This window comes from Aulonocara stuartgranti (assembly GCF_965226115.1).
Source record: "Aulonocara stuartgranti genome assembly, chromosome: 5".
NCBI lineage: Eukaryota > Metazoa > Chordata > Actinopteri > Cichliformes > Cichlidae > Aulonocara > Aulonocara stuartgranti.
In genome coordinates, this window is record NC_138943.1 from 32,219,212 (window position 1) to 32,243,171 (window position 23,960).

The 23,960-nt window shown below is 42.2% G+C and overlaps 2 protein-coding genes and 1 long non-coding RNA gene across 4 annotated transcripts in view; 1 reads left to right on the top strand and 2 right to left on the bottom strand.

The window, feature by feature from the left end:
- Nucleotides 1-408, bottom strand: part of shq1 (SHQ1, H/ACA ribonucleoprotein assembly factor) — a 48,414-nt gene extending 48,006 nt beyond the window's left edge. Inside the window, exon 1 of one of the 2 annotated variants that reach the window (XM_082532766.1) lies at nt 326-408. Coding sequence is in view for 1 of the 2 variants with exons in the window: in XM_082532764.1 (XP_082388890.1) it covers nt 60-68 (9 nt within the window). In the remaining variant the exon portion in view is untranslated. Of the gene's footprint in view, nt 1-59; nt 139-325 lie in introns of those variants that run through there. The other variant, XM_082532764.1, reaches the window with a different exon arrangement.
- gxylt2 (glucoside xylosyltransferase 2) lies at nt 271-23,638 on the top strand (the record flags this gene model as incomplete). Its single annotated transcript, XM_082532769.1, has 7 exons — nt 271-557; nt 15,536-15,734; nt 16,719-16,850; nt 19,087-19,338; nt 19,667-19,790; nt 20,609-20,781; nt 22,446-23,638. The coding sequence occupies 7 exons, from the start codon at nt 271-273 to the stop codon at nt 22,620-22,622; spliced, it is 1,344 nt and encodes a 447-aa protein (XP_082388895.1). The 3' UTR covers nt 22,623-23,638.
- LOC309706335 lies at nt 1,110-8,933 on the bottom strand. The gene is made up of 2 exons (XR_014276728.1): nt 8,539-8,933; nt 1,110-8,409 (listed from the first exon to the last, which is right to left on the bottom strand). It is a non-coding gene; the product is annotated as an uncharacterized lncRNA (long non-coding RNA).
- Nucleotides 23,639-23,960: the final 322 nt, after the last annotated feature.

The following is a 23,960-nucleotide window of genomic DNA, read 5'->3' on the forward strand; positions in this document are numbered from 1 at the left end:
AAACAGACAAACATTTCAGATACTTTCGGTCTGGTCGAACTATCGTGTGGCGCTATTACTTCAATCATTACGGCAAGGCTGGGGAAGCCACGCCTCCGCCGTATAATCCTCTATGGACGATGAGAAGCAGCACTCCGCTCTCCATCATCATCTGCGGAAAAATGCGAGCGGGGAGCGGTAAGAAAATGTCAGCTCGCGCTGCCCTCCCTCCGCCGCAGACATGAGCGCAGTCCCGACCGCCTCTTCCAACCGCAACAAGTTGCTCTCACCATGCGGATCCACTGCAAAGTAGTTGTGATCGCCGTGTGTTTTGGAGTTTTCTTACTTTTGTACTTTTTGGGGGGCAACGCCGCGGATGATCCGCTGTTGAAAGAAGTTGGAGAGGAGCCGGAGGAGGACAGCAGCTCTTCCCAGTCGCCCTCCCAGCTCGAGCACAACGTTGTTGCAAAGTTTCGGAGGAAATCGCCCGCAGGAGTCGGCGTGCGTCCGGAAGAGCCTCTTAAGGGACGAAAACAGGGGAGACCAATTAGTAGAGGGGCCAGCGTGAATGCAAAGAGGTGAGGAGTGAGGGGGGTGGGGGGTGTTTCCGTTTAAGAGCCGATTTCCTCAAGGCTCTCCCTAAATGAACGTCTCCGCTTTCTCATCCCCATCTTTCCTAGCCTCTGGGAAGTTTCAAAGTGAGGGTGTCGGGTTATAATCGTGCTTTGAGTGAGCCTTATCCTCATCTATCAAACTGCCTACGTTGTGCTCAAGGACGCAGGCTTCACAAAAGCCAGATCTTTTAAGGGACACCCCATCATGCATCTGCTGGGCTGCTTTTCGCTGTTGCAAACATGAGTTTCTCAAGTATGTGGCTGAAATATGGCCAGAGAGCTTGACTGATGTGGTTAGGTGGAAGTGTTGTCAGTATTTGCAAAGAGGAGATCAAACACAAAGCACAACAGGGTGATGAATTGTCATGTGAAGGATATAAAAAAAACAACAACAGCAATAGAATAATATTAAACACAAAGTGAACCCGTCTTCCTTCATTAAATAGGTTCTTTTAGATGTTAAGGAGGAATTGACTTAACCAGGCTGGCGGAGAATGAAGACAACCGGACACCTGCTGCAGATGGGGAATCAGTGAACTTTTATTGAGACAGAGACAAACTCTCAACGCAGCTCACATCAAGAGATTCCAAATATTTGCTGTGAGGATGGGTATATATTCTCTAAAACTTACAGGAGGGGGTTGTGAGGAAAGTGCTGCATTAGCAGAAAAACAACTCCATAAAAGGAAAGCGGCCTTGAGTGTTCTAGTCTCTTCGCTTGCAGATATCTTTCGCCTGCAGGATGAGGCGATCGCTTCTTATCGCTCTCAAGGCCAAAGTTGTGAGCACACATTTTTATTACACAGTTGCACAGTAACTTTAAAGCTGAACAATATTTAAAGCTGAATAATGTTTGATCAGATTATATTTTCTTCAAATCCCCCTTTTGACCCATCTTAAATGGGTCAACACACAAAAATAAGTAACATTCAAAGGAACACAGAGACGTGTCGAAGCCTGGCTCGAAAAACTCCTCGGGTCTTTTCATTTGTCTTTATCTGTCATTGCAGATGAGGAGAAAAGAGTCCAGGCACCACCCTGCCCAGGGGTCGGCTGCAAGCAGTCTCGGTTCCCGATGAAAGCAGTAACAGCTGTCCTGCACACAAGGGTACAACGAGTTAGTGCAACCAGGGTAGTGACACAAAATTAACAGTTCCTGTAACTCAGCAACCAAAAAGCATAAGTAATGATAAAAATGTGGAGAGTACAGAGTATACTATAATAATGAGAGATATAAACGTGAAAATGTGAAAGAATAAATCAACCGTAAAATAAACTCAGAACGGTAACTGCTAAGGACATTCAAAAGTGAATATGGTAAAACTGAAGAGGAAGTGGTGGGCAAGACCCTAGGGGCTACATTTGTCATATTGGGACTGTCAGAAGGGGGCGAAGCTTTTGAACTTGAAGGTGTCAGAAGTGTCGGGGGCCCTTCACAGATCAGGATTATGCCAATGGGAATGAGACCCAGGGCCAGGAAGCAAACAAAGACGCAACATCTTTGCCTGCCTGTCATTTCAGGGGGAAAGGGCCAAGACATGTTTACTTAGCTTGGATGTCGTCTAATAGAGGATGATGGGGCACAGAAAGGTGGTCCAGTTCCCCCCACCTCGCCAAGGGCGTGTTCTAGGAGTTAAAGAGCAACAACCTGCAATCTGTACCAAAAAATCTTCATAGTCCCACCGGAAAATCATAAGAGTAATAAACGATTCAGCTCAACAGACAAGTATCATGTTCAGGTTTCTCCAATCATTAAATCACTATTATTGCCACAATTTGCTTTATTCACCCTTTGGGCAATGTTATTCCAGAGAGAGAGAGAGAGAGAGAGAGAGAGAGAGAGAGAGAGAGAGAGAGAGAGAGAGAGAGAGAGAGAGAGAGAGAGAGAGAGAGAGAGAGCGAGAGAGAGCCCCTAATGGCCAGTTAGTGGGCTCTAGGTCAAACTGTCCCCAAATTTGTTATCTGTTATTATTACTTGTTGTCATGTCACTTGTCTGTTTTCTACTGCACCCCTCTCACCAAAGCAAAGCAAACATTAGCAGCACATTGACCGTAGTCAGACATCCTCATTCCATAAGTGCTATAAAACATTTCCTGTAAAAGAATCACAGTTTTCAAGACAGGGTGTGTCTCCCCCAACACTCTCACCAGAATACAGTGTAATAGCATCCCCAACTCCTAACCCATAAACACCGTTTCTTCACACATCCGCCCAGAAATCCTGTAATAGAAAAACATTAAAACTGTAACCCTGTAGGGAAGAAAATGTAAATGGTAACGCTGCGCAGTTACCTCTGTAAGCAACACAAGACACAAAAATGGCATTTACAGGTTCACTCATCCTCGAATATTTTGTCATCCTTCTGCTCCTGTAAAAGAAACCCACATAAATTCATCCACCCTTTTATCCTATCTAGGTGGAGGTGGTTAACCTTGAGTCATGGTCAAGTCTTGTCATCTTTTACCAGTCAGTCCGTTTGTTTTTATTCCCAGTCTTTCATCCATTCATCCGTTCTTTGCTGATAGTGAAACCTGTCGTCGCATCTAGTTTCCACACTCAGCAAAATGACGTCATCTCAAAAAGAAACAAGAACTTGAGTTTGGATTACCTCGCCGAATCCTTTTTTAAACAGGGACTCTCGTTTCTAATTGTCCCCACAAGTGTTTCCTCCAGAACACATTTCAATGCGGAGAAACTCACTTACAACAATTTTCTCGCCGACGTGTAATGCTTGTAATTTCCGATGTGCAGATCTGCTTAAAGAAAAGATTCACAAACAAAAATCAGTGCACTGTTCAAAATATAAAACAAAATAAAATGAAAAATAACAAAAACAAAATGCAGACGCCCGGGTCTTAGGACTTGTCACTGAATATTCTTCCCATCAATAAAAATACCAACCTAAACCTACACAGAGTCAAATCAACACCACCTCAACCTTTTCATATTCATAAACCTATATGTTTTGCGTTCGTGAAACAAAATTGAACCATTAAGTAAGTTGAGCTCCTGAAATGTTTTAATTCTCTTAATTCTGCCAGTTTATTTCAACACTTATTCAATGACTTTTATTCAACTACTACTTGGTCACTCGACTTTTACCTGTTCAAATTGCCTAGGGTTCAACAAAGTCTAGATCCCCGTTTTCATGAAACTTGAACGGTGTACGATGATTTACTTACAGTAATTTAGAATCATCACTCAACCTAGCTCTACTACTGGCACTGCGTGACTTTTCTCACACTGGAAACCAGAATTTAGTACAGAACTTTAATGCCTCAGGCAATCGCGTTCAAGGGCTGCCCCCCCTTCTCTTCTTCTTTGTCCGTGTGTTCCTCCTTTATTAAATCTCCATCACAATGACGTGGCGCTCTGAAATAAAACTCACACTGTTAATTCCTCGTTTTCACTCTGCACCACTGCTCAGAGTGTTTTCTTTTCTTTTTAGTGTAGAGTAAACAATTAAGTCGAGGCCTTAAGCCCCAGATATCTCGCACGGGCATCATTTTCATAACCAAACCGCTCCGGACTCTGCTCCCCAGACCACACAAATGCCCTCCGGGCTTATTATTATAGCAAATTCTGTATTTGACTTTGTTGTGTGCAGCATTGAGCCTTTGTCAGTAAAGCATTCTTCATTGCAGCAGCTGGAGCATTGTGTGTCACTTCTTAGTAAATTAAATCAACATTTTGATTTTAGTGCATGGGTATGTATCAGTTTTTACTCCCTCAACAAGTGCATAAGTGTTCATGTGTGTGTTTCCCTTCATTCTAAGTAGGCGCATGCAGAAGTGTGTGTTCGTGTGTTGGTATATGTTTGTGTTCATCACCTTCCTGTTCTGTAGTTTAGGTAAACCAGCGGCCTGACGCATGGCCTAGGGTCCTCCCCTCCTCTTTGGGTCTGTTTATGTTGTCCTTACTTTGCTCCACGGCCTTCTGCAGCTCTGCTGTTCGGCTCTTCTCAGAGGTCAGCATCCTTCTGCTCACCGTCCCTTTTCCTCCGGGCTTAATGCGCGTCTCGTCACAGCTCTGTCAGCTGACGCAGCCTGGGAATTTCCCCCGTGTAGTGAAACGGGCTTTAGGTTTAGTGCTCTCCGTCTCTGCTGCATGAGATCACTCTTTTGCAGCACTGTTGACATCCTCAAGTTGTTGTTGTGAGTCCAGCTGCTGTGGCCTTCAGGGGTCAAAGGGTCAAAGATGGTCGCGGAGAGGGCAACGATGGTAGAGGGGAGGGTAGGAGTCCAGGTCAGCTTCGGCTCTCAGAAAAAACAAAAACAAAACAAAACAGGCGAACAGGAAAATGATGTTGTGTTGGCTGTGCTGTGTTGGCTGTGTTATCCCGAGAGGGGAGAAACAACGAGATCTCGTCTCCCCCCTTTTTTGTTTTTGTTTTTTTTTTTTTTTTTTTCACCATATAATCAACTCATAACCCCTCAAGTTGACAGGACAACACAGGTACGTGTTAAAATTCTTAAGATCCTGTTTAGAAACCTAAAAAGGAATTTCCTATCATTCAGTAGTCATTTGTCTTAAACAATCAACAAAAACATGTCCCAAGTCGACCCTTTTAACCACTAAATTTGTCGTGTCCTCACTTAATCCTCAGACCAGTGTCTTTGTCTTTTGACGTTACGTTGTTGTCCTGCAACCCAAAGCGTTTAATTGTCAGTAATGTATAAACTATATCATTTAAAAACAGGTGTATGTTAAGTGTCGCTACTTTAACCTTGCATGTACGTGCACATGTATGTAAGCTGTTTCTTCCTTGCATGTATGGGTGCGTCTGTATATGGGTTACTTTAACTTTTTCTCAAACGAGGCATTTCTCTAACACGCACATGTGTCTGTTCCTCACCCTTCTCATATCTTTCTCTGGTTGTGTGTGGTTTTATTTGTTTCAGTGATTTACCAGGAACATCTTGTCCTTTTCTCCATGTCTTCCGCCAGAGGTTAACACTGGTGAGATTCAGGGACACAGCACCCAGAGCAGTTCAGCGAGAAAAACCCGCCTCAAACTACATTCTCTCTTTTTGTTTTACCGGGAGGGGTGAGGACAACTCTGGTGTCCAGCCGTGAATTTTAGCCAAAGCTTGGCCTGTCTTCTGCTGCCGTACTCAGGCTTCCAGGTTAAGAAAAAACACCTGTATGAAGACACTAAACATACATTTAGTATTTGTATAAACATAACTGCCTAAGTCATTGAACTCTTGAGGAGGGTGTATTTCAGAATCAGAATCAAAATCAAAAACTTTATTGTCATTGTCATGAGACCGACGACATTAAGAATGGTCCCCGATCATTGCATCATCCCTAGTAATATCAAATATAAAAAACAATAAAATTCAATCAATAAAATAGATAGAATACTTAAAATACTAAGTATTCCCACCGTCATGCTTCAGACCGTGCATAGATTAACACAAGAGTGGCATGGTGGACTTTTTGTAGTATTCAGATGTGTTATTGCAGTTGGATAACAGCTGTGTTTGAGTCTATTAGTCCTTGCTCTGATTGCCCTGTACCGTCTGCCTTAGGGCAACAGTTCGAACAGGGAGTGGCCAGGATGTGAGGTGTCTTTTATGATGTTTTGGGCCTTTTTAAAACAGCGGGCGTTGTTTGACTCTTTACTAACTTTAAAACCCCACCATAACAATTTCTCACTGACAAACTTCTATGCATCCATTTAAACATGCGAAGCCAGCACAAAATCACACACATACCCCTACAGCAAAGCTTTAACATAACCACAATGCAACTCCTCCCTTAAACGGGAGAAATCACCCTGAATCAACCAACTCTGTATAAAACGTCAAACAAAGATAAACCACAAACATTTCTACACTTCTGTGTCTTCCACGCAGCACAATAGGCAGAAAAACACCGATTACTCACAGTCTACAACAAAAGAAAAACCTGCTCTTTTCACAACTCTCACAGCTAAAGTCAAAACTCTTACCCAGTGCCTCTGAAATAATAAAAAAATCACCAAATACTCGATTACTCTTTTCACTCGCTCCCTCTCACTCCCTTCTTCCTCATACAGCATACACGCTCGCTCCCGCGGACCCGCTCGGCCCCGCGGGCTCACTCGGCCCCCACCTTTTTCCTCTCACAGAGACAGAGAGAGAGACCCTTTTCCCTTTTTTTTTTTTTTTTTTTTTTACTTCGGTCTATCTGCACAGAGTTTACCTCATCTCTTTCCTTCTATGGGCATGCACACTTCCTGTCTCACACACACAGCCCCTCTCTCAGAGAGAGCAGAAAAGAGTTTTTCCTTTTTTTCAACACTCAGGAGAAATTCAACAGACAGTTTATACCACTATTTTACACTTTATTTACACACACCGGTAATTTATGTTCTATTTACACACGGGCCCGCATAGACATATGCCAGAAGAGGTTACCCCTAACTTTTTGACTAATTTAAAAGCACCTATAGCCCAGGCCTAGCCTTGCTGATCAATACACACCTCGGGAACGCCCTCCCGATAGCACTCGAATTCCTAAGGAAACACCATATGCCAGAACAACTTTATCTCACTTCTCTATTTCTCTGCTGGTGTTGCTAAATTTTTGACTAATTTAAAAGCATCTTTCAGCTGTTTTCCTCAATGACTCTTTCTGCTTTTTTGCTTCTTTAGGCTGGTGTGTGGAGTTGATGACTGTCTCAACACATGTTAATTGTTCTCCCAATGTGCTAAGCATAACACCGGGACCCCAACCATCATCATTAGTTTCTCGATCTAATTCTCCATCCATTTTACTGTCAATGGAGGAGTGTTCTTTTATTGCTTTTAAAGGAGAATTTGGGCCAGCTGGGTTTCTGCCTCTGTTAGGCACTAATCAGCTGGGGCGCTGCTTTAAAGGTGAGTCAGCACTGAAATATCCCTTCAGGTGTTACCAAGCTTCTACCAAACCGGAGTCTGGCGGGTACCCTTGCCTAGAGCTTCCTGATAGGGGTGCTAGTTGGTTGTCACCTTGTTCACACGTCTCATTCACACTTCATACATTACCTGCAGTCACTCATTACCCTCCTTATGTATGTAATAAATGTGTAAAAAAAAATTCTATGTGTGGTGTATTATTTTAACCAAAAGAGGAACCTAGTTCCTTTAATTGTGTAATCTGTGAACAACGGAGAACCAAAATGTCCTGCCCAGTGTTCCACAGCAAGCATTCAGCGTGTATTTATGTGTGTCCAATATCAAACAGAACATCAAAACATTTAAAACACTAAAATCATCGGGGTTTTAAGAAGAGATCCGTTTTCTCCTATTGATCAAAGGGACCCGTCCTTTGGACTCCAACCAGTACTTCTCTTTTTTAAGTTTTAGAGGATCTTTTCTAATAAAGTCCTCTGGGCCTTCCTAACCCTTCTGTAGTTTAGAGAATATTACTAAAAAATATTCTCAAGGCCTTTAACCTTTTAATTTGTTTAGAAAGGCGTTACTAATAAACCCTTTCAAGGTCCCAGACCTGCTGAGGTATGTATCCGACACCGGAGAGCAAACCCGTCGGCTGCAACCGTGGTCAGACCTCAGTTCACTCTTATCTTTATTCACTTATTCACTTATTTCTTATTCACTTATCTCTTATTCACTTGTCTGATTCTCAACAAGCCTTAAGTAAGCCAGACAATTTTGGTTATGAATTACTAGGAGTTTGGACACTAAGTATTTTTATAATGTTCAATATAGCAGAAATAAAAGGTCTGCTTACCTTGTTTTTGTGTGTACACAGCTTTTGTCCAAACTCCGTTCACTCAGACCACGGCCGATGTCCTCCCTCCCGTTCCAGTTTGACCTGGAGCGGATCCTGTTCGTGACGCCAATTGAAGGATATAAAAAAAACAACAACAGCAATAGAATAATATTAAACACAAAGTGAACCCGTCTTCCTTCATTAAATAGGTTCTTTTAGATGTTAAGGAGGAATTGACTTAACCAGGCTGGCGGAGAATGAAGACAACCGGACACCTGCTGCAGATGGGGAATCAGTGAACTTTTATTGAGACAGAGACAAACTCTCAACGCAGCTCACATCAAGAGATTCCAAATATTTGCTGTGAGGATGGGTATATATTCTCTAAAACTTACAGGAGGGGGTTGTGAGGAAAGTGCTGCATTAGCAGAAAAACAACTCCATAAAAGGAAAGCGGCCTTGAGTGTTCTAGTCTCTTCGCTTGCAGATATCTTTCGCCTGCAGGATGAGGCGATCGCTTCTTATCGCTCTCAAGGCCAAAGTTGTGAGCACACATTTTTATTACACAGTTGCACAGTAACTTTAAAGCTGAACAATATTTAAAGCTGAATAATGTTTGATCAGATTATATTTTCTTCACATGTGAGCTCAACATCTCGATCATTTGTGCCTTATTATGTGTGAAAGCAGGGCATGGTCTCAGTCCTCTGTTGGTGTTAAAGGGGGTAAAAGGTCACCTTGAAAGACACAAAGTGCACTTCATAAAGGCTGCTACTGTGTACGGAGCAGCTCGGGCTTGGTTTCACTTGAACATGAGTCAGACATTATGGGAAGTAGTCTGCTAGAACTATTTACAGAAAAGCTTATCGGGTGTGATTTTTTATTTTTGTTCGTTACAAAGAAGCTGCCACAAAGACAGATGACCTGAATAAATCAGCACCGTGGCAGTATCTCAGATATCGGCAGCTGCTATTTGTGTTTAAGATTGAGGGCATTTTGTCTTCCAGCTTTCTAATTTCAGCCTTGCATTTCCTCCTGTCTTGCATGCCAGCTGTGCCATAATGGCCACTATGTGGCCGTGGAGATTACCCACGCTGGCAGGCTGCTGTAATATGTATTCCACTCCATAGCCGTACTCAAGGTTGGGGACACTGTTCGGCAGATAAACGCCATCAAGGCGTTACGCCGTGAAAGGACCTTTGCGTCTTTGCAGAAACCACGCTCCTCCATGTGTGCTGCACGCTGATAAGGAAGATGGGGTGGAAGGGGTCACCGGTGGCCATTAAACAAACACGAACAGGTTGGAAAATGCTCAAGACTGACTGCTGCGATTAGGGGAAGAGCACTGAGCATCTTTGCCAGAACCTCTAAAAAAACAACTTTGTTTTGTCTCATTGCTCAAGCTGAGAGTATCAGACCAGAGGACTGGGAACAATTGGGAGTCGTTTTCAGGTCTGCAGACACACGTTGCAGACTGTAAAGCTCTGATAGTGAATCATAACGACACAAACGGAGAGTTAAGTTAACACTCTCTTTTATTACAACTGTCTGTTCAATCCATGCTTCATAACTTGTATCTCTCCCTTTGTTTGCGAGTCTGAACCGCTGAACAGATTTCCTGTGCAGCTTTCTTATTAGACAAACATGCCTTTTTTTTTTCCTAATCATATAATTTCCTCTTGACACATCACACCGTTTCCTGTGGCCAAAAATAGCGAAGAACGTCCTCTATGTCGCCCCAACCCACACGTACTGGAGGCTATAATGCGTTGTTGTCTTTATCACTTCAAACGCCCAACGCTTGCGAGGTCCACACACCCAAAATGTGAAGTGTTTTTCCTTTTTTTTTTTACGATTTTTTAAACAGAGCGTGATTGGTTAATGTGCTCCCCACCCTCAGCTTAATTAAAAACAGAATTAGGGTTTAGGTCCAGGCTCTGTGACTTACGATCCTTACCTGTAACTTTCCCGTTCCGTCACTCTGACGTCTTCATTACCGTCAGCGTGTGTTCCAGATGCTTTGTTGCACTGCGTTAAAGCGTGAATCTGCAGGGTGAGACTGGTGTTGATACTCTGTGTCGAAACCTGTCACTTCAGATATAGCTAAGCAGCATTCTTCCCAGTAAAGAAGTCACTGCCTCGCGGTGGCATTATGCATAGCTATAAAAATGTCATCTTGCATGACTGAGCACTCACTCAGCTCGGAGTGGTTTTTGAAATCTCCCTGCTTGCCTGTGCAGCCGACGTGGCTGGAGAGGGTGCTTGTGTGAGCCTCATCGGAGGGAGTTTTGCTTCTCTTTTAGTTTGGCTAACTCACTTTTAAATTGCCAGTAAATGAGTCATTCTGAGGCAGAAAGATAGCGTGGGGCTGGGTAAAATCCCTCATCTGTAAAGAGCTGGGTTTGAAAGTCATAGCTTTGAACTTGACAACAACAACAAAAATAAAGATAATAAATGATTAATAATAGAAGCATTTACTGAGCACTAAGCTGATTCATTGATCAGCCAAGCTGCAAAAACTTTGATCTACTGGGATGAGTAGGACTCTGATGCCAGATGTTTGCTTTGTATTCGTTTCTGGCAGCTTGACATTATAGGGAAAAAAATCTTTTATACCTTTACACAACTCAATAAAGCTATTTGAAGATGTCACTTTGGGCTCAGGGAGGTGGTGATTGGTGTATTCAACTCATTTTTGGAAGTTTTCGTGTGCACATTCCAGCTTTCACAGAAAGTCCTTTATCTTTTAACGTCAACCCCGCATTTGCATTTATTTTCATGACTGACTACGCTGTTAATCGCATTTACACATGCCAAAGTTAGAAAAATGGATTTTTGTGGTAGTTCCCACTTTCACTTCATTTCCAAAGTGTCTTTGAGCTGCAGGGGTGTATGATACACAGGCAGTCATGGCATAGGAACTTACCATGCTGGTGTTTGATGGTTGTTATCACTGTAAAAGAGGTGTTTGCGTGGTGCTTTTTTGGTTCTTATATACCACTGGTTTCTCTTACTGGTAAAAGTTAAATAAACATTTCATATATGCTTAAAGATCTGGGATGTTCTGATATGAGATGGAGATACCTGCTGTAAAGATCTCACCAAACACTCATTTGCTAAACTCTCCACTAACATCCATCAGCCGTATCACTCTGCTGAAGGAAGCAGCAGCATACCCATGACATATCTATCACTACCACCTCATCTCCTGAAGCTATAGGCCAGGGACAAGATGTGTATTTCCAACGTTTAGTGCAGTGTGGAAAATCTCACCATTAGACGTCCATAGATTACAGAGCGTAGTCGTAGCTACAGTAGGATCACCATTACTCTTTAGTGAGCCCTTTTAGTCTGGAGGAGGTAAAAGGAGTCGAGGAGTCAGCGAAGCTCGCTTCTGTGCACTGACAGATATACTGATGTTGAGGATATCCTCAACGTTTTCTGTCAATAAGCGCTGGTGTTTTTGTCAGTGTTAGCTGCTGTTAGCTGGCGTTCGTGGGTCTAACATTGCTGGACTTGGAAACTTCAAGAACTCACACAGTATGAGAATGTAATCAAACAGTTGTAATCAAGCTGTTTTTGTTATTTAGCCGACTTAACGTCAGCTGCTCGGAGATGGAACGGTCACATGTCCAATCTGCTGACAATAACTGTCGTTTTCGTGTGTTAGATTCTTGTGGCAGCTGCGTCAGTGATTGTTCATGAGTGGTCACATGCGATCTGAGGTTTTCTTCTGTTTTCTCTTGTGCCCCAGCTGAATAACATTCAAGCAAAGAATCCAGCGGATCAGCCCCGAGAAGTAGCTCTGGCACTCTCTGTCGTATAGTCTCAACTTTAATCAGCTGAATTCTGTTTAACCACTTGAGACGGGCTTCTTCAAACCAATGCGAACACATCGGTCAGAAGTCCACCAAACAGAGTTACATTCGGATTAATTAAATGTCTTCAAGGTGTTCTCTGGGACATCGCTTGTACATTTTTCTTTTATCTCTAGAGGCGCTGCCTTTTTCCTCTCCTTGCGTGCTTTGAAAGGGTCGGTGGTGGTGCTTTTGTAGGCGAAGGGTTCCTCTTGTGCCTGCTATGCAGCCGATAAGGAATTCAAGTCCTTTTGTACCTCGTCTGTGCTTTTTGACTGCTTCCAGATGTGAGGAGCGGTGCCATGACACAAACCATTATGTGAGCATGGTTAATGTGGCAAACACATTATTAACGTATTTTTTATGTGGGGTTTTTTTTGTCTTGTCATTCAGGTTTATGCAAAAAAGCCTTTATTTATTTTGCATGACTAAGTGCAACGCGATTGCATCCTTGCAGGGGATAGGGATTGCATTTTTCTGTGGGGAAATGGGTTGTGTGTTCAACAACCTTGACAGAACATCAGCCCCTGAAGCGTGGCGGACAGATTTCTCAGCACCTTCTCGTTCATCCTAATCTGCAGTTCATCATTGTCCCGCACCCATGCAGAAAACGAAGTGTCACGCTTGAGGACTGCCCCGCAACCCACCTGTCGAGTTTCACTCTTCTCCCTTCCTATCCATTTTATGCTAGGCTCCCGCTTGTTTCAGACGCAGAGGAAATGCATGTCTTCTACAACTGTCTTCTCCATTTTGCCTTCCCCAGCTCTCCTCCTCAAAGAAAAAAACAAGCAAAAAAAGCTATATGTTGAAACAAAAGGTTCTTTGTTCTTTTATTCGTGCCAGACTTTTTCCTCTTTGGCTAGGTCAACATTCATGTTGAAGGTATTGTTATCACAAGCGGCCCCATGTAGTGCTTACACAAAAGAAAAATAGATGATGTTGACCTTAACTTTAGGCTGCCCCATTACATAAATGTTTCCCTATCATAGAGCAGGCTAGGCCGCGCTGCTCTGCAGAGAGAGCGCTTAAACCCGATAAAGAACCCCCTTCCCTTTGAACATGGAAGAGCAAAGTCCAGTCGCAGAGGTAGTCGTGTGTGAAGGTGTTTGTTAAATGATATACTGAGGCGCACATGTAACATGACTGAGAAAAATAGTTGACCTTTCATTTCGATAGGAGGATGGCTGCTTGTTATTTTTTTTAAATTCTTCACTTCCTCCTGTTGTCATCCATATAAATTCCAAATGATGTTTTTGTTGTTGAAGTAAGAAGCCGGTACTATTAATACTGACATCCATACAAGTGGCAAAAAGCGCTTAAGGCTGAATGCATTTGTTTTTTAACAGATATAATTATTCCCAGTATCACCCAGACGATTTGCACCGACTTTAAAAAGATAACAGCAGGAATAGAAACAAAACACGCTGTAATGAAGGGAAAGTGGAATCACAACCTTTTACTCAATACGCTTGCATCATTCACCTGAACCTAACCTTGCTTAAACGTTATATGGTGTGATGTTATTGCTTAGCTTCTTTTTTAAAGCTTTGATTATTGATTCAGTTCAGTTTGTGGGTATTAATTCATGCACAGCTCTCTTAAAGTCTAGGTCTGTCAGGTTGAGCTCTGGACTTTAACTGGGACATTGCAACACTTTGATTCTTTTCTTTTTCAGCCAGTTGTAGATTTGCTGCTGTGCTTGGGGTCACCGGCCTACTGCATGACCCAATTTCAGTCAAGCTTTAGCTGTCAGATAGTTGGCCTCACATTTGCCTTGATTTGTTCAGTCTTTTGATAAATGTGCTAACATGTTAACCAAGGCCTTTAGTGTCTGAATTTGGGTTTTTTTTGTTGGGGTTTTTTGTATTTTCTCTGAGCCTGGGATGAATTTGCTGAAGTGTGGACTCCTGGAAAGGTTGTGCCATTGTTTTAACACACATCTGAATGTTTGCTCCCAGCAAACTGTCAAAACTTGTGCTTTTATAGAGGCGCTCACCGCGCTATGTATTTGATTAGCAGCACCTGCTAATCAAATGTAAACAACTCCTATGTAAGCAGTGAGGGTATACTTAGTTTTCTTTATAACAGGACTACACAGTACATCTTTTGAAAACGCTGTTTTTCACTTGACTGTGGGTCTCTCAAGTTTTTTTTTTTTGGTGTGGTTTGTGTGCAGCTAGCTTGGTAGCCATTGAGTCTGGTAGAAAATAAACGGTAATATCTTTAGTAAAAACCTTTCGCTGACTAAATAAATGACAGAATGAATCTAAAAATCTCAAATTGGGTTGATATTTTACATATGCAGTGTTTTGTTGTTGTTGTTTTTTTTAAATTTGTTTTAAAGTCGGGTTTTGCAAATCTTCTTTGTGAAATATTAGAAAACCACTCTGTTGTTAACAGACCCTATTGTGCCCTGAATATTTAGACATTTTAAAAAATGCTTTTTTCTATAACATAAAGGACATTTTTAAATGCCCAGTGTGGCTAAATCAAACTGCTGAAGCAGCCTTCATGCTAAACACTGGAGCTAAGTGGAGGTGACGCTAAAGCTCGAGGTTAGCATTTTATTTCTGGCATTTGCATATTTCATTGAAAATTTAACATTTTTACTTTAATTTATACAGCACCAAATCACAACAACGTTTGCTTTAAGGCATAAATGTGAATATTATCTTGCTGAACAAAAACCTAGCATCAAATTGTCTTGGTGATGAACTATGTTCTAGCAGTACAATTACGTAGGGTTTATAAGGTTAAAAAAACGTAGAATTATCTTAATAATTATTATCTGTTTATTCACTTATGGGCTTCCCCACCAAGTAAAAAGTAAAAAGTGTCATGCTTAAGTATAATATTATTTTGGGGTATTTTCATAAATGGTGTTCATGGGGATATATGTGTAGTTATAACCAAAAGCCATCAGTTTATGTTGGCTTACAAGAAATATAAATATAGGTGTCAGCTTTCCAAAGACCATATGGGTTGGAGCTCTTGTGGAAGTCTGAAATTATGGCGTCCGTTTCAGTAATTTCATTTTTCTGTGTATGTTTTGGTTCCACTGTGCTGTGGTCCATCTGTTCAGCACAAATTGCTCTTCACAGGCTCTGCAGCTTGCAGGCCAATTTGCTGGCGATGAGTGAGGGGAACAAGGTTTGTGATTGTCAGCACATACACCCCCACCCCGCCCAAACGTGTGGCCTTGGCCCATTGAAATCTAAAACGGACAGCTAGGTGGAGGAAAAACTCGACATCCGGCACATCTTTTGTTGCAATTACTGCCAGCTTTTGATCTCGATATAGTAATTTCATTATACTGAGGTGTTATTGTTTTTCTTTTATACAAGACTGCCAGTGCTTCATCTTCTACATTTACTCTTTTCTAGTAAACCACGGAGTAATGTAGCCCGACCTGTAACCAGGCGCACCAAGGCGGAGGACGTCATGCATTTGGCCGTAGTGGCTTGTGGGAACCGTCTGAACGAGACCCTCACCATGGTAAAGTCAGCCCTCCTGTTCAGCTTAAAGAAGATCAAGTTTCACATTTTTGCTGAGGACCCCTTGGCCCTGCAGTTTAAAGAAAGGGTAAGAACCCTGTAATGTGTTTTGAGCCAAAAACCTGTATTTTCAATGCACCTTGCTGTCTGCTTTGCTGTTCAGGGTCTTACTCTGATTTTTGAGCTACCACAGCACATGTTAAACACTCCTCCTTTCTTTGTAATAGATGACACCGAGATCACAGCAGTTGTAACTCGGAGCCTCTCTTAGACTCACTCTTGTACCCTTTTATCTCAAGGCCGGGGCGTAATATATCACCGAGACACGCTGCGTTATTCCGCCTCCCCCCGCCTCAAAGTCACCTTTACGGAGGTGCGTTGGCGTGACTTTGATTAGTTCCACTGATACTGTAACTAACAGCCTTTTAACATTGCTTCAATTGATGGGCCACAAATATCAGCAGAAGTACCTTTAAACAGCTTTAAATCTTAATCCTAAAAGCCCCGTGAGCCAGCGTTCCTGTGTGCGGTGAATCACTGCCATGTGTTGAAAATTCCCATGAGGGGGGAGTTGTGGTAGCTGAGGCCTGTAATAATGTGACACATATGCCAGAAAGGAGCCACAGGAAAGGTTAGTCTCACCTCCCTTGATCTCTTATGCTCCTCCTGCTTGTGGCGCTCTCTCTGTCTCTCTCGCTCTTCCCAGGGCCAAACTGTTGAACTGGTGATTATGGAGAGATTTAACGCCTAACTGGTCAGATAACGCGAGCTTCAGCAAACCTCGCCATGCTTTAAGATGGTGCCTTCCCTTGTTTAGATTATTGCGTTTTAATAAAATAGCAGCTGGTTGCTGCACGCGTACCAAAAAGAGCCAATCAGCAGCCGGAGACGTGACTTCATTGTTTGAAATGGCCACCTGCACAAGCTGATAAGTCTGTGAAAAAAGCAAAAGGGAGATTAGCTTTCAGTCTAATTGTTGTTTATCCTGACTCTTTCTCACGCAGCCTGCCTTACTCAAAGTCAGTTAGACGCTTTTTTTGGCGTAACACACCGCATGTTGCTTTACTTTCAGCTGAACCAGTGGCCTCGCTCTGTCGCAGCCAAGTTCCAGTACAGAATCTACTCCATCTCCTTCTCGGTGGGAAACGCTGACGAGTGGAAGAAGCTCTTCAAGCCCTGCGCTGCTCAGAGACTCTTCCTCCCCGTAAGCCTGCCACACTTATCTCACCTAATATCCCCACCATGCTTAATGTCATTAGCTGGTGTTAAGAAAAAATGTTAATCCATCTCTTTTCTACTTAAACAATCTTATTACCCTCTTCACTGGATGATTACAGCTAGATACTGGCTTGTTTATTGATGATTTCATACCTTCTCAGCAGCAATTATGTAACAAATAAGAATTCCCCAGAGAACAAATCCAGTAATTCCATCAAGTGAGGCTCATGCCGCCTATTGATTTCCTTTTTCTGACACGGTTCATTGCAGTAACAGTCAGCGTTCTTACCATGTAATGAACATGTGGCAGATCAATAGGTGGTTTTTTTTTGTCTTGCTGCAAGGCAATCAATAGACATTCACTATTCACTTTATTAGGAACACCTACTGAGCACCTTTCTATTGCCTCGTCAATAATCTGAATTAAATAGAACATGCCTCTTGATTCAGTGTTATCACATATTTCCATATATGTTACAGTTAATGCTGTAGAACTCCCTCATTACTAGAGTCAGACTGTATGGACATAACCGCATCATGTCTCCTGTATTTTGGGAGGTTTGGGGGGGGTTAAGGCGTAACTTGCCATATCTGGACTTCACCCACCAACACTGTATAATCCTCTAGTAGGGTTTGCTGGAACACACAGCAAACTGTACTATTTGTCAATTAATTCTGCTCAAATGTACAGTGGCCCTGAGAGGTCAAATGCATTAAAACAAATAGAAAAGGCTGCAAAAAAGGACTCAAAAGCACAGTGGAAGTTCAATATAAAAACCTCACAATTGAAGCAATTTTGGCATACGAAGGATGGCACTGTGACATGCTTAGAATAAGCAGGGGACTCACTGATGTTGTTGGGGAGAAAAAGATGAAGTTTTTTAGCATCTTTCTCTTTATGGACATTTTCTTAAGTTGCAGTCCGTTTGACCGCTCAGGGTCGCCGTGCAAAAAGGTTCAAAAGGCAGCAACATAAAAAACATTGTGGAGAGCTCTGGTTCAAGTCTAACCACAACTACAGCATCTTCTTTAAGCACGTGTCAGTCAAAGCAGCTACATATCTTTACCAGTATCCAAATGGATGAGGTATTTAAAGGAAAAAAAATATTTACAGGTTCTGTGTTTTGTTTCATTTATCCTTCCATGTAAACTCTAGTTTGTACAGATTGGATTGGTGCTGGTTTAATTGTTTTTCCAAGTAACGTTGCTTGACTTCGCAACATTCCTGTAGCAGTGTAATGAAACCCAGATTTCCTCTTGAAGAACTAAAACTTGTGCACTGCATCCTCCACTTTGTTCTTTAGCGTTCTTCCTCTGCATCTTCCTGTCAGCTGAGCCAGGAAAAAATAAAGCAGTAGTCTGTTTTGCTGCTACAGAGCAGATACTACAGTATGTTTTGAAGGAAATAGCTATCTTCACGTGTTGGTTGGGATAGTTGGGGTTCATTAATACTGACATTCATTTATATGTGCTGTGCCGTCTGATGATACTGCCTAAGAGAAGCCTGTATAATGTAAACAGAAGTGGTCCTAGCACAGAACCCTGTGGTACTCCATAGTTAACTTCAGTGTTTGAAGAGGACTCTCCATTTACATAAACAAATTGGAGACTATTAGATATACATGATACAAACCACTGCACCGGAGTACCTGTAAGGACCCGAAGTCTTTTTGCAACCGCTCTAACAGTAATTTTCCTCCAGCCCAACTGGACAAACGAACAAACTGTATTATTGTAGGGTCTGTAACTTAAAATATAAAGTGCTTTGAGGCAACTGCTGTTAGCATTTGGTACTATATAAATAAAATTTAATTGAATTTGGGGGTTAATTTTCCCTGTATTCTTTTTTAGTACATATTGATAATGTGTGGCATAAACCAGCGGTCCTCAACCCCTGGGCCATGGACTGGTACTGGTCCATGAGTCGTTTGGTACTGGGCCGCGAGAGTTGAGGCTCAGGTGTGACATTTATGGTTTTCAGGGTTTTTATCAGTTTTTATTGTAATTTTCCGTCGTTTTTATCGTTAACTCGGTTTCCCTGGGTCTTTTCCCGTGTGTTATGAATAAATCTTTTTTTCGGTTTTATTTTGTTGTATTTATCCACGACACCTTAAAGGCCGGTCCGTGAAAATATTGTCGAACATAAACTGGTCCGTTGGTGCAAAAAAGGTTGGGGACCGCTGGCATAAATATTGTATTTACGTCTAAAATTGTACTTCCAGGTCATCTTGAAGGACGTGGACTCTTTACTCTATGTGGACACTGATGTGCTGTTTCTGCGCCCTATGGATGATATCTGGAATCTACTGAAGTCCTTCAACAGGACGCAGCTGGCAGCGATGGCCCCAGAGCACGAGGTACCCAAGATTGGCTGGTACAGCCGGTTTGCCCGCCACCCTTTCTACGGAGTCACGGGCGTCAACTCTGGTGTCATGCTGATGAATCTCACACGGATCCGCAGCACGCTGTTCAAAGTAAGGTCAAAACAGTACTATTTCCCCACACTCTGATCGGTAGAAAGCTAAAGTGGGCTGCAACTTCCTATTTGCATTCTGAAGGGCTGTTTCCTTGAGCTCAAGTGACAGGCAGAGTGCTATGAGTGGGCTGTGATTAAAGCTTTCCAGATTACCATGACAGCATCACAGACTTCTGCCCTCAGAACTCAATTTAACAGCTCTAATACTGGCAGCAGATTGCACATGGAAGCGGGAATGTAAATGTGCTCCGCCTTTGATGATTTTTTTATTTATTTTTTTTAATGCTCCTCTTAAGCTGTTCTTTTTATTAATCCTTGTATTTCAGAACAGTATGATCCCTACTGGCCTGTCTTGGGAGGATCTTCTTCATCCACTCTACCAGAAATACAAGAACCATATCACCTGGGGAGATCAGGACCTCCTCAATATCATCTTCCACTACAACCCAGGTACAAGCTCCTTTTTCAAGTGTGTGTGTGTGTTTGTCTGTATACATAAGAAATGCATTAATTGCACTATGTTACGTTATGTTTAAGGCCTAATCCAAACTGCTTAATCATGCATATGAGTGCACTTTGAAATACCAGTCTGCAGACAGCCCAAACAACAGCTTCTCACCATCAACATGTTTCCAAAAATTGCATCTTATTTTCACTTTTGCTAAAGTCTGCTTCATGAATCTGGCTGTGTAAACACCAAGGCTGTGGCTGCAGGCGAAAGCAGACTGAGATCCAGCTGCAGCCGCCAGATGTAGGCATCAAATGCTCAGAGCCGTCAGCAGAGCTGGCATCATTCGCATTTGCTCAGAGCCAAATGGAGTGTCTTGTTTTTGTATATTAAGCGCTTTGTGTTCTCTGCTGTCTGAGTATATTCATATATTCATGTTGGTCCATCAGCGTTTTTCTGATCTGTGTTTTTCTTGGTGAGGAAACTTTTTCTCCTGGTAGTAGCGTACATACCAATCAAGGACTTCATGTTCTTTAAGCTAATGCACCACTATTGAGGGTTCAGAACAAATAAGTTAATCAATATTTGTGTTTCTTTTTCTATTGATTTTTATCATGCAATTCAATGATCAGCTCCTCTATTACAGCAGAAGCAGGTTTTTTGTTCTTTGTGCTGACATTAAAACGATCTATTTTCCCAACTCTGTTTATTCTATAATCTTCTGGTATGTCTGGATGCATATTTAGTTTTCCCTTCAAGAAACACATTGATGCAATTACCTGATTAAGAAATAAACCATTTCATCGTTTCCCCCCTCCAGAGCGTCTATTCATCTTTCCATGCCAGTGGAACTACAGACCTGACCACTGTATGTACGGTAGTAACTGCAAAGGGGCTGAAGAGGAAGGCGTGTCCATCCTCCATGGCAACCGTGGCGTATATCATGATGACAAGCAGCCAGCGTTTAAAGTAGTCTATGATGCAATCCATGATGTGAGTATCCCAGGAGGATCTGAAAGTTATGTGTGACTTATGCTTCTGAGGGAAATCTTAAATTACATTTATCCCTACGCCACAACCTCTTACGTAACGTTATCAGTTCAGTTTTATTTACATAGTGCCAAATCGCAACAGCAGTTGCCTCAAGGTGCTTTATATTATACAGTAAACACCCTACAATAATACAAAGAAAACCAGAAAAATAAAAAACAACAATCAACAACAACAACAATGACCCCCTGTGAGCAAGAGCTTTAGCAACAGTGGGAAGAAAAAACTCCCTTTTAACAGGAAGACACCTCCAGCAGAATTTGGCTAAGGAAGGAGCGGCCATCTGCCGCGCCCGGTTGGGGTGAGGGGAGGAATGGAATAAAGACACACTGTGGAAGAGAGCCAGAGATGATTAATAACTAATAAATAACTGATAACTAATAAAAAAAATTTTTAGCAGTCTTGTAGGACTGGGACATGTTGGTGTTTTGAAGGAACCTGACGTGCACCTCCTGAGAAATGTAGCTACACATCAGGTTGCAGCATACCACAATGGTTTGAATAGCATGGAAGGTTGTGGTGTGGGGATTAAAAGGAGTTTCCAGTTCCTACATTAGTTAGGATGTTGATTTCACACATATAAATCAAGCTTTACTGACTCAGTATGGCAGTGATGCACAGTGCCCTCTGTTGGAACACTATGTCCAGTAGTAACTGGACATAGTGAATCGCAGGGCTAACACATAGACACAGACAACCATTCGCACTCACATTTACACCTTTGGGCAATTTACACTTTCCAATTAACCTATCCCCACTAACTACATGTCTTTGGACTGTGGGAGGAAGCCAGAGTACCAGGAAAGAACCCATGCAAACTCCACCCCGGCCTGATGGTGGAATTGAACTCAGGACCTTCTTGCTGTGAGGCAACGGTGCTAACCACATGATCCGTCAATATGTGCAGGCAATCAGCTGACCTCATTTTTGGGGCACATAATGTTGCTGAATCTGATCTGAAGCAATGACAGGTCATAGCACTTCCACCACAGGCTCATGTGGGTAGTTGTTGGAAAATACCTCAAATTCATTGGAGCAAAACACACATTCAGGTAGATGCACTTGCTCAGTACAAATTTCCATTGTGCTGCAATAAGGCCTGAAAGCTGTAGCATAGCTTGGCGTCATGATCGGAGGAATACTTGCTTAGCTCTGATAAAGCTGCTAAAATACAGAATGGAAGTCATGCAAATGAAAATGTGTCCCAACAAGCTGCTAAAGGAGCAATTCTACATATAAGTGTGTGTAGACCTGTTTCTGTAGCAGCATTGTTTAGCTCAGAAAAAAAGAACAGCTATGACTATTTATTTTGTGATTTCAAATTCTCTCCCCTTGCACTCATGAAACAATCTGGGTCAGTTTAAAATTAGAATTTGTTTTCTCCGGCAGCAGAGTCGGTTCCCCCCCTGCTCTGCTGAGATAAGCCTCTTAAAGACGAGCAGGGTCGTAATTTATGATTAATACCGAGGCCCGCCCCACCCCTGCCAACCGAATGTGTAAATATCATTTAGCCTATGATATGTTCTAGATCAAACAAAAAAAACCTGCGCAAACGCACAAAACTTTGGGTTTGGAACTGACATGGGCCGGTGTCTCCGTCTCTGCAGTTTCCCTTTGAGGACAACATGTTCCAGTCGCTCTTCTACCCCATCCAGACCAAGTTCCTGGAGACGGTCAACACGCTCTGTGGTCGGATTCCCCAAGTCTTCCTCAAGCAGATCGAAAAGACAATGAGGAAGGTGTTTGAGGACAAAGTGGTCCGCCACGTCAGGCCACATAAATAACTGATGGAGAAAGTGGGTGTCCCTGTGGATTCTCAGATGAAACTGGTGGCTCTGCATTTGCAGTGTTCAGCGCATGACACTTTCTGGAATAAGGGTCTCATGAACATTATGAGCCTCTGGTAATTAGTAATCACCCTATGCATACAGTGCTGGTCAGTGACGTCGCCGAATAAGTTTGCCTTATAACCGTCTTTATTTTGACATCACAAGTGATGTAACGTATAAGAATGTTGGAAAACTAGAAAGTATCAGCTCATCTCAAGTGTGTAAGACAAATTTAAGCCGTGTTTTTGTCAAGATTTGTACAAAGGTGTCTTGTCTTTTTTTACTTTTCTTCTCAAGCATTTGAAGTTCTCCTCCTAACCATTAGGGAGATGTGTATGTGCTACACAGAGTCAACTTTGGACAGCGTTACTACCTTGAAGTAGTAGATTTATAAACCACTCCTCTAAAATTGTGAATGTTTTATCAGCAAATAACTTGAAGTGTGAATCTGTGTAAATGAGTTTGTGGTCTGTTTTGCAGTTGCCAAATGCCGCTGACAGTATTACACACAGCACAGCAGAAGAAATGTAGACTTTTGTGTTGAATACTGAATGTCACAATGCACTTTGACATTAGGACTGGAAGGTTGTTGTTGTTGCACATATGTCTCCATTAGATACAACACGACTCGACTGAAATCAAAACCAAAAGTGCTAGATTTTGGAAAAAAAGGAAGAAAAAAAAAAAGGTGTCAAACCACAGCAGATCATGTACCGTATGAATATTCATGTCTGACGTTTTCTTTCCTGGCAGAAGAAAATAAGTGCTGTAGATTTGTGTGTTTGAGAGTCTCCGAGCCTGTAATCTGATGTGTGGTGTACGTACCATGTGATCAATGATGAACGCATGGGCTGTATATTTTAAAGTTGCTTTTAAAGGGGTATAAAGCGCCAAATGTATCAAATCATTCAACCTGGAAACTGAATAGCTGTACACTCAGCGTGTGTTTCTTAATAAAACAATGCAATGTCCTGAGTTTACCTTAGCCTCATTTATGCTCATATAGTCTTGGTGAAAAGAACGTACCGCATCTGTCAGTTCTGAGGTTTTTACACATCACAACATCATAAAAGGAAAAAAAAGTATCTAATTCTGAGCAGGTCTTAAAGTAAGGACAGGAACATGTGACATATCACTCTGTGTTGTTTATTTAACAAAAATGAAGCCAAAAGGCAGAAGCCGTGTGTGGAAAAAATTGAGTAGCAGTAATAACTTCCTGTGCGACTCCGACATCGTTGTGGAGGACTTATGGCCCAGTTTTCATTACAGTGTTGCTTCAGTTCAGAGGTTTGC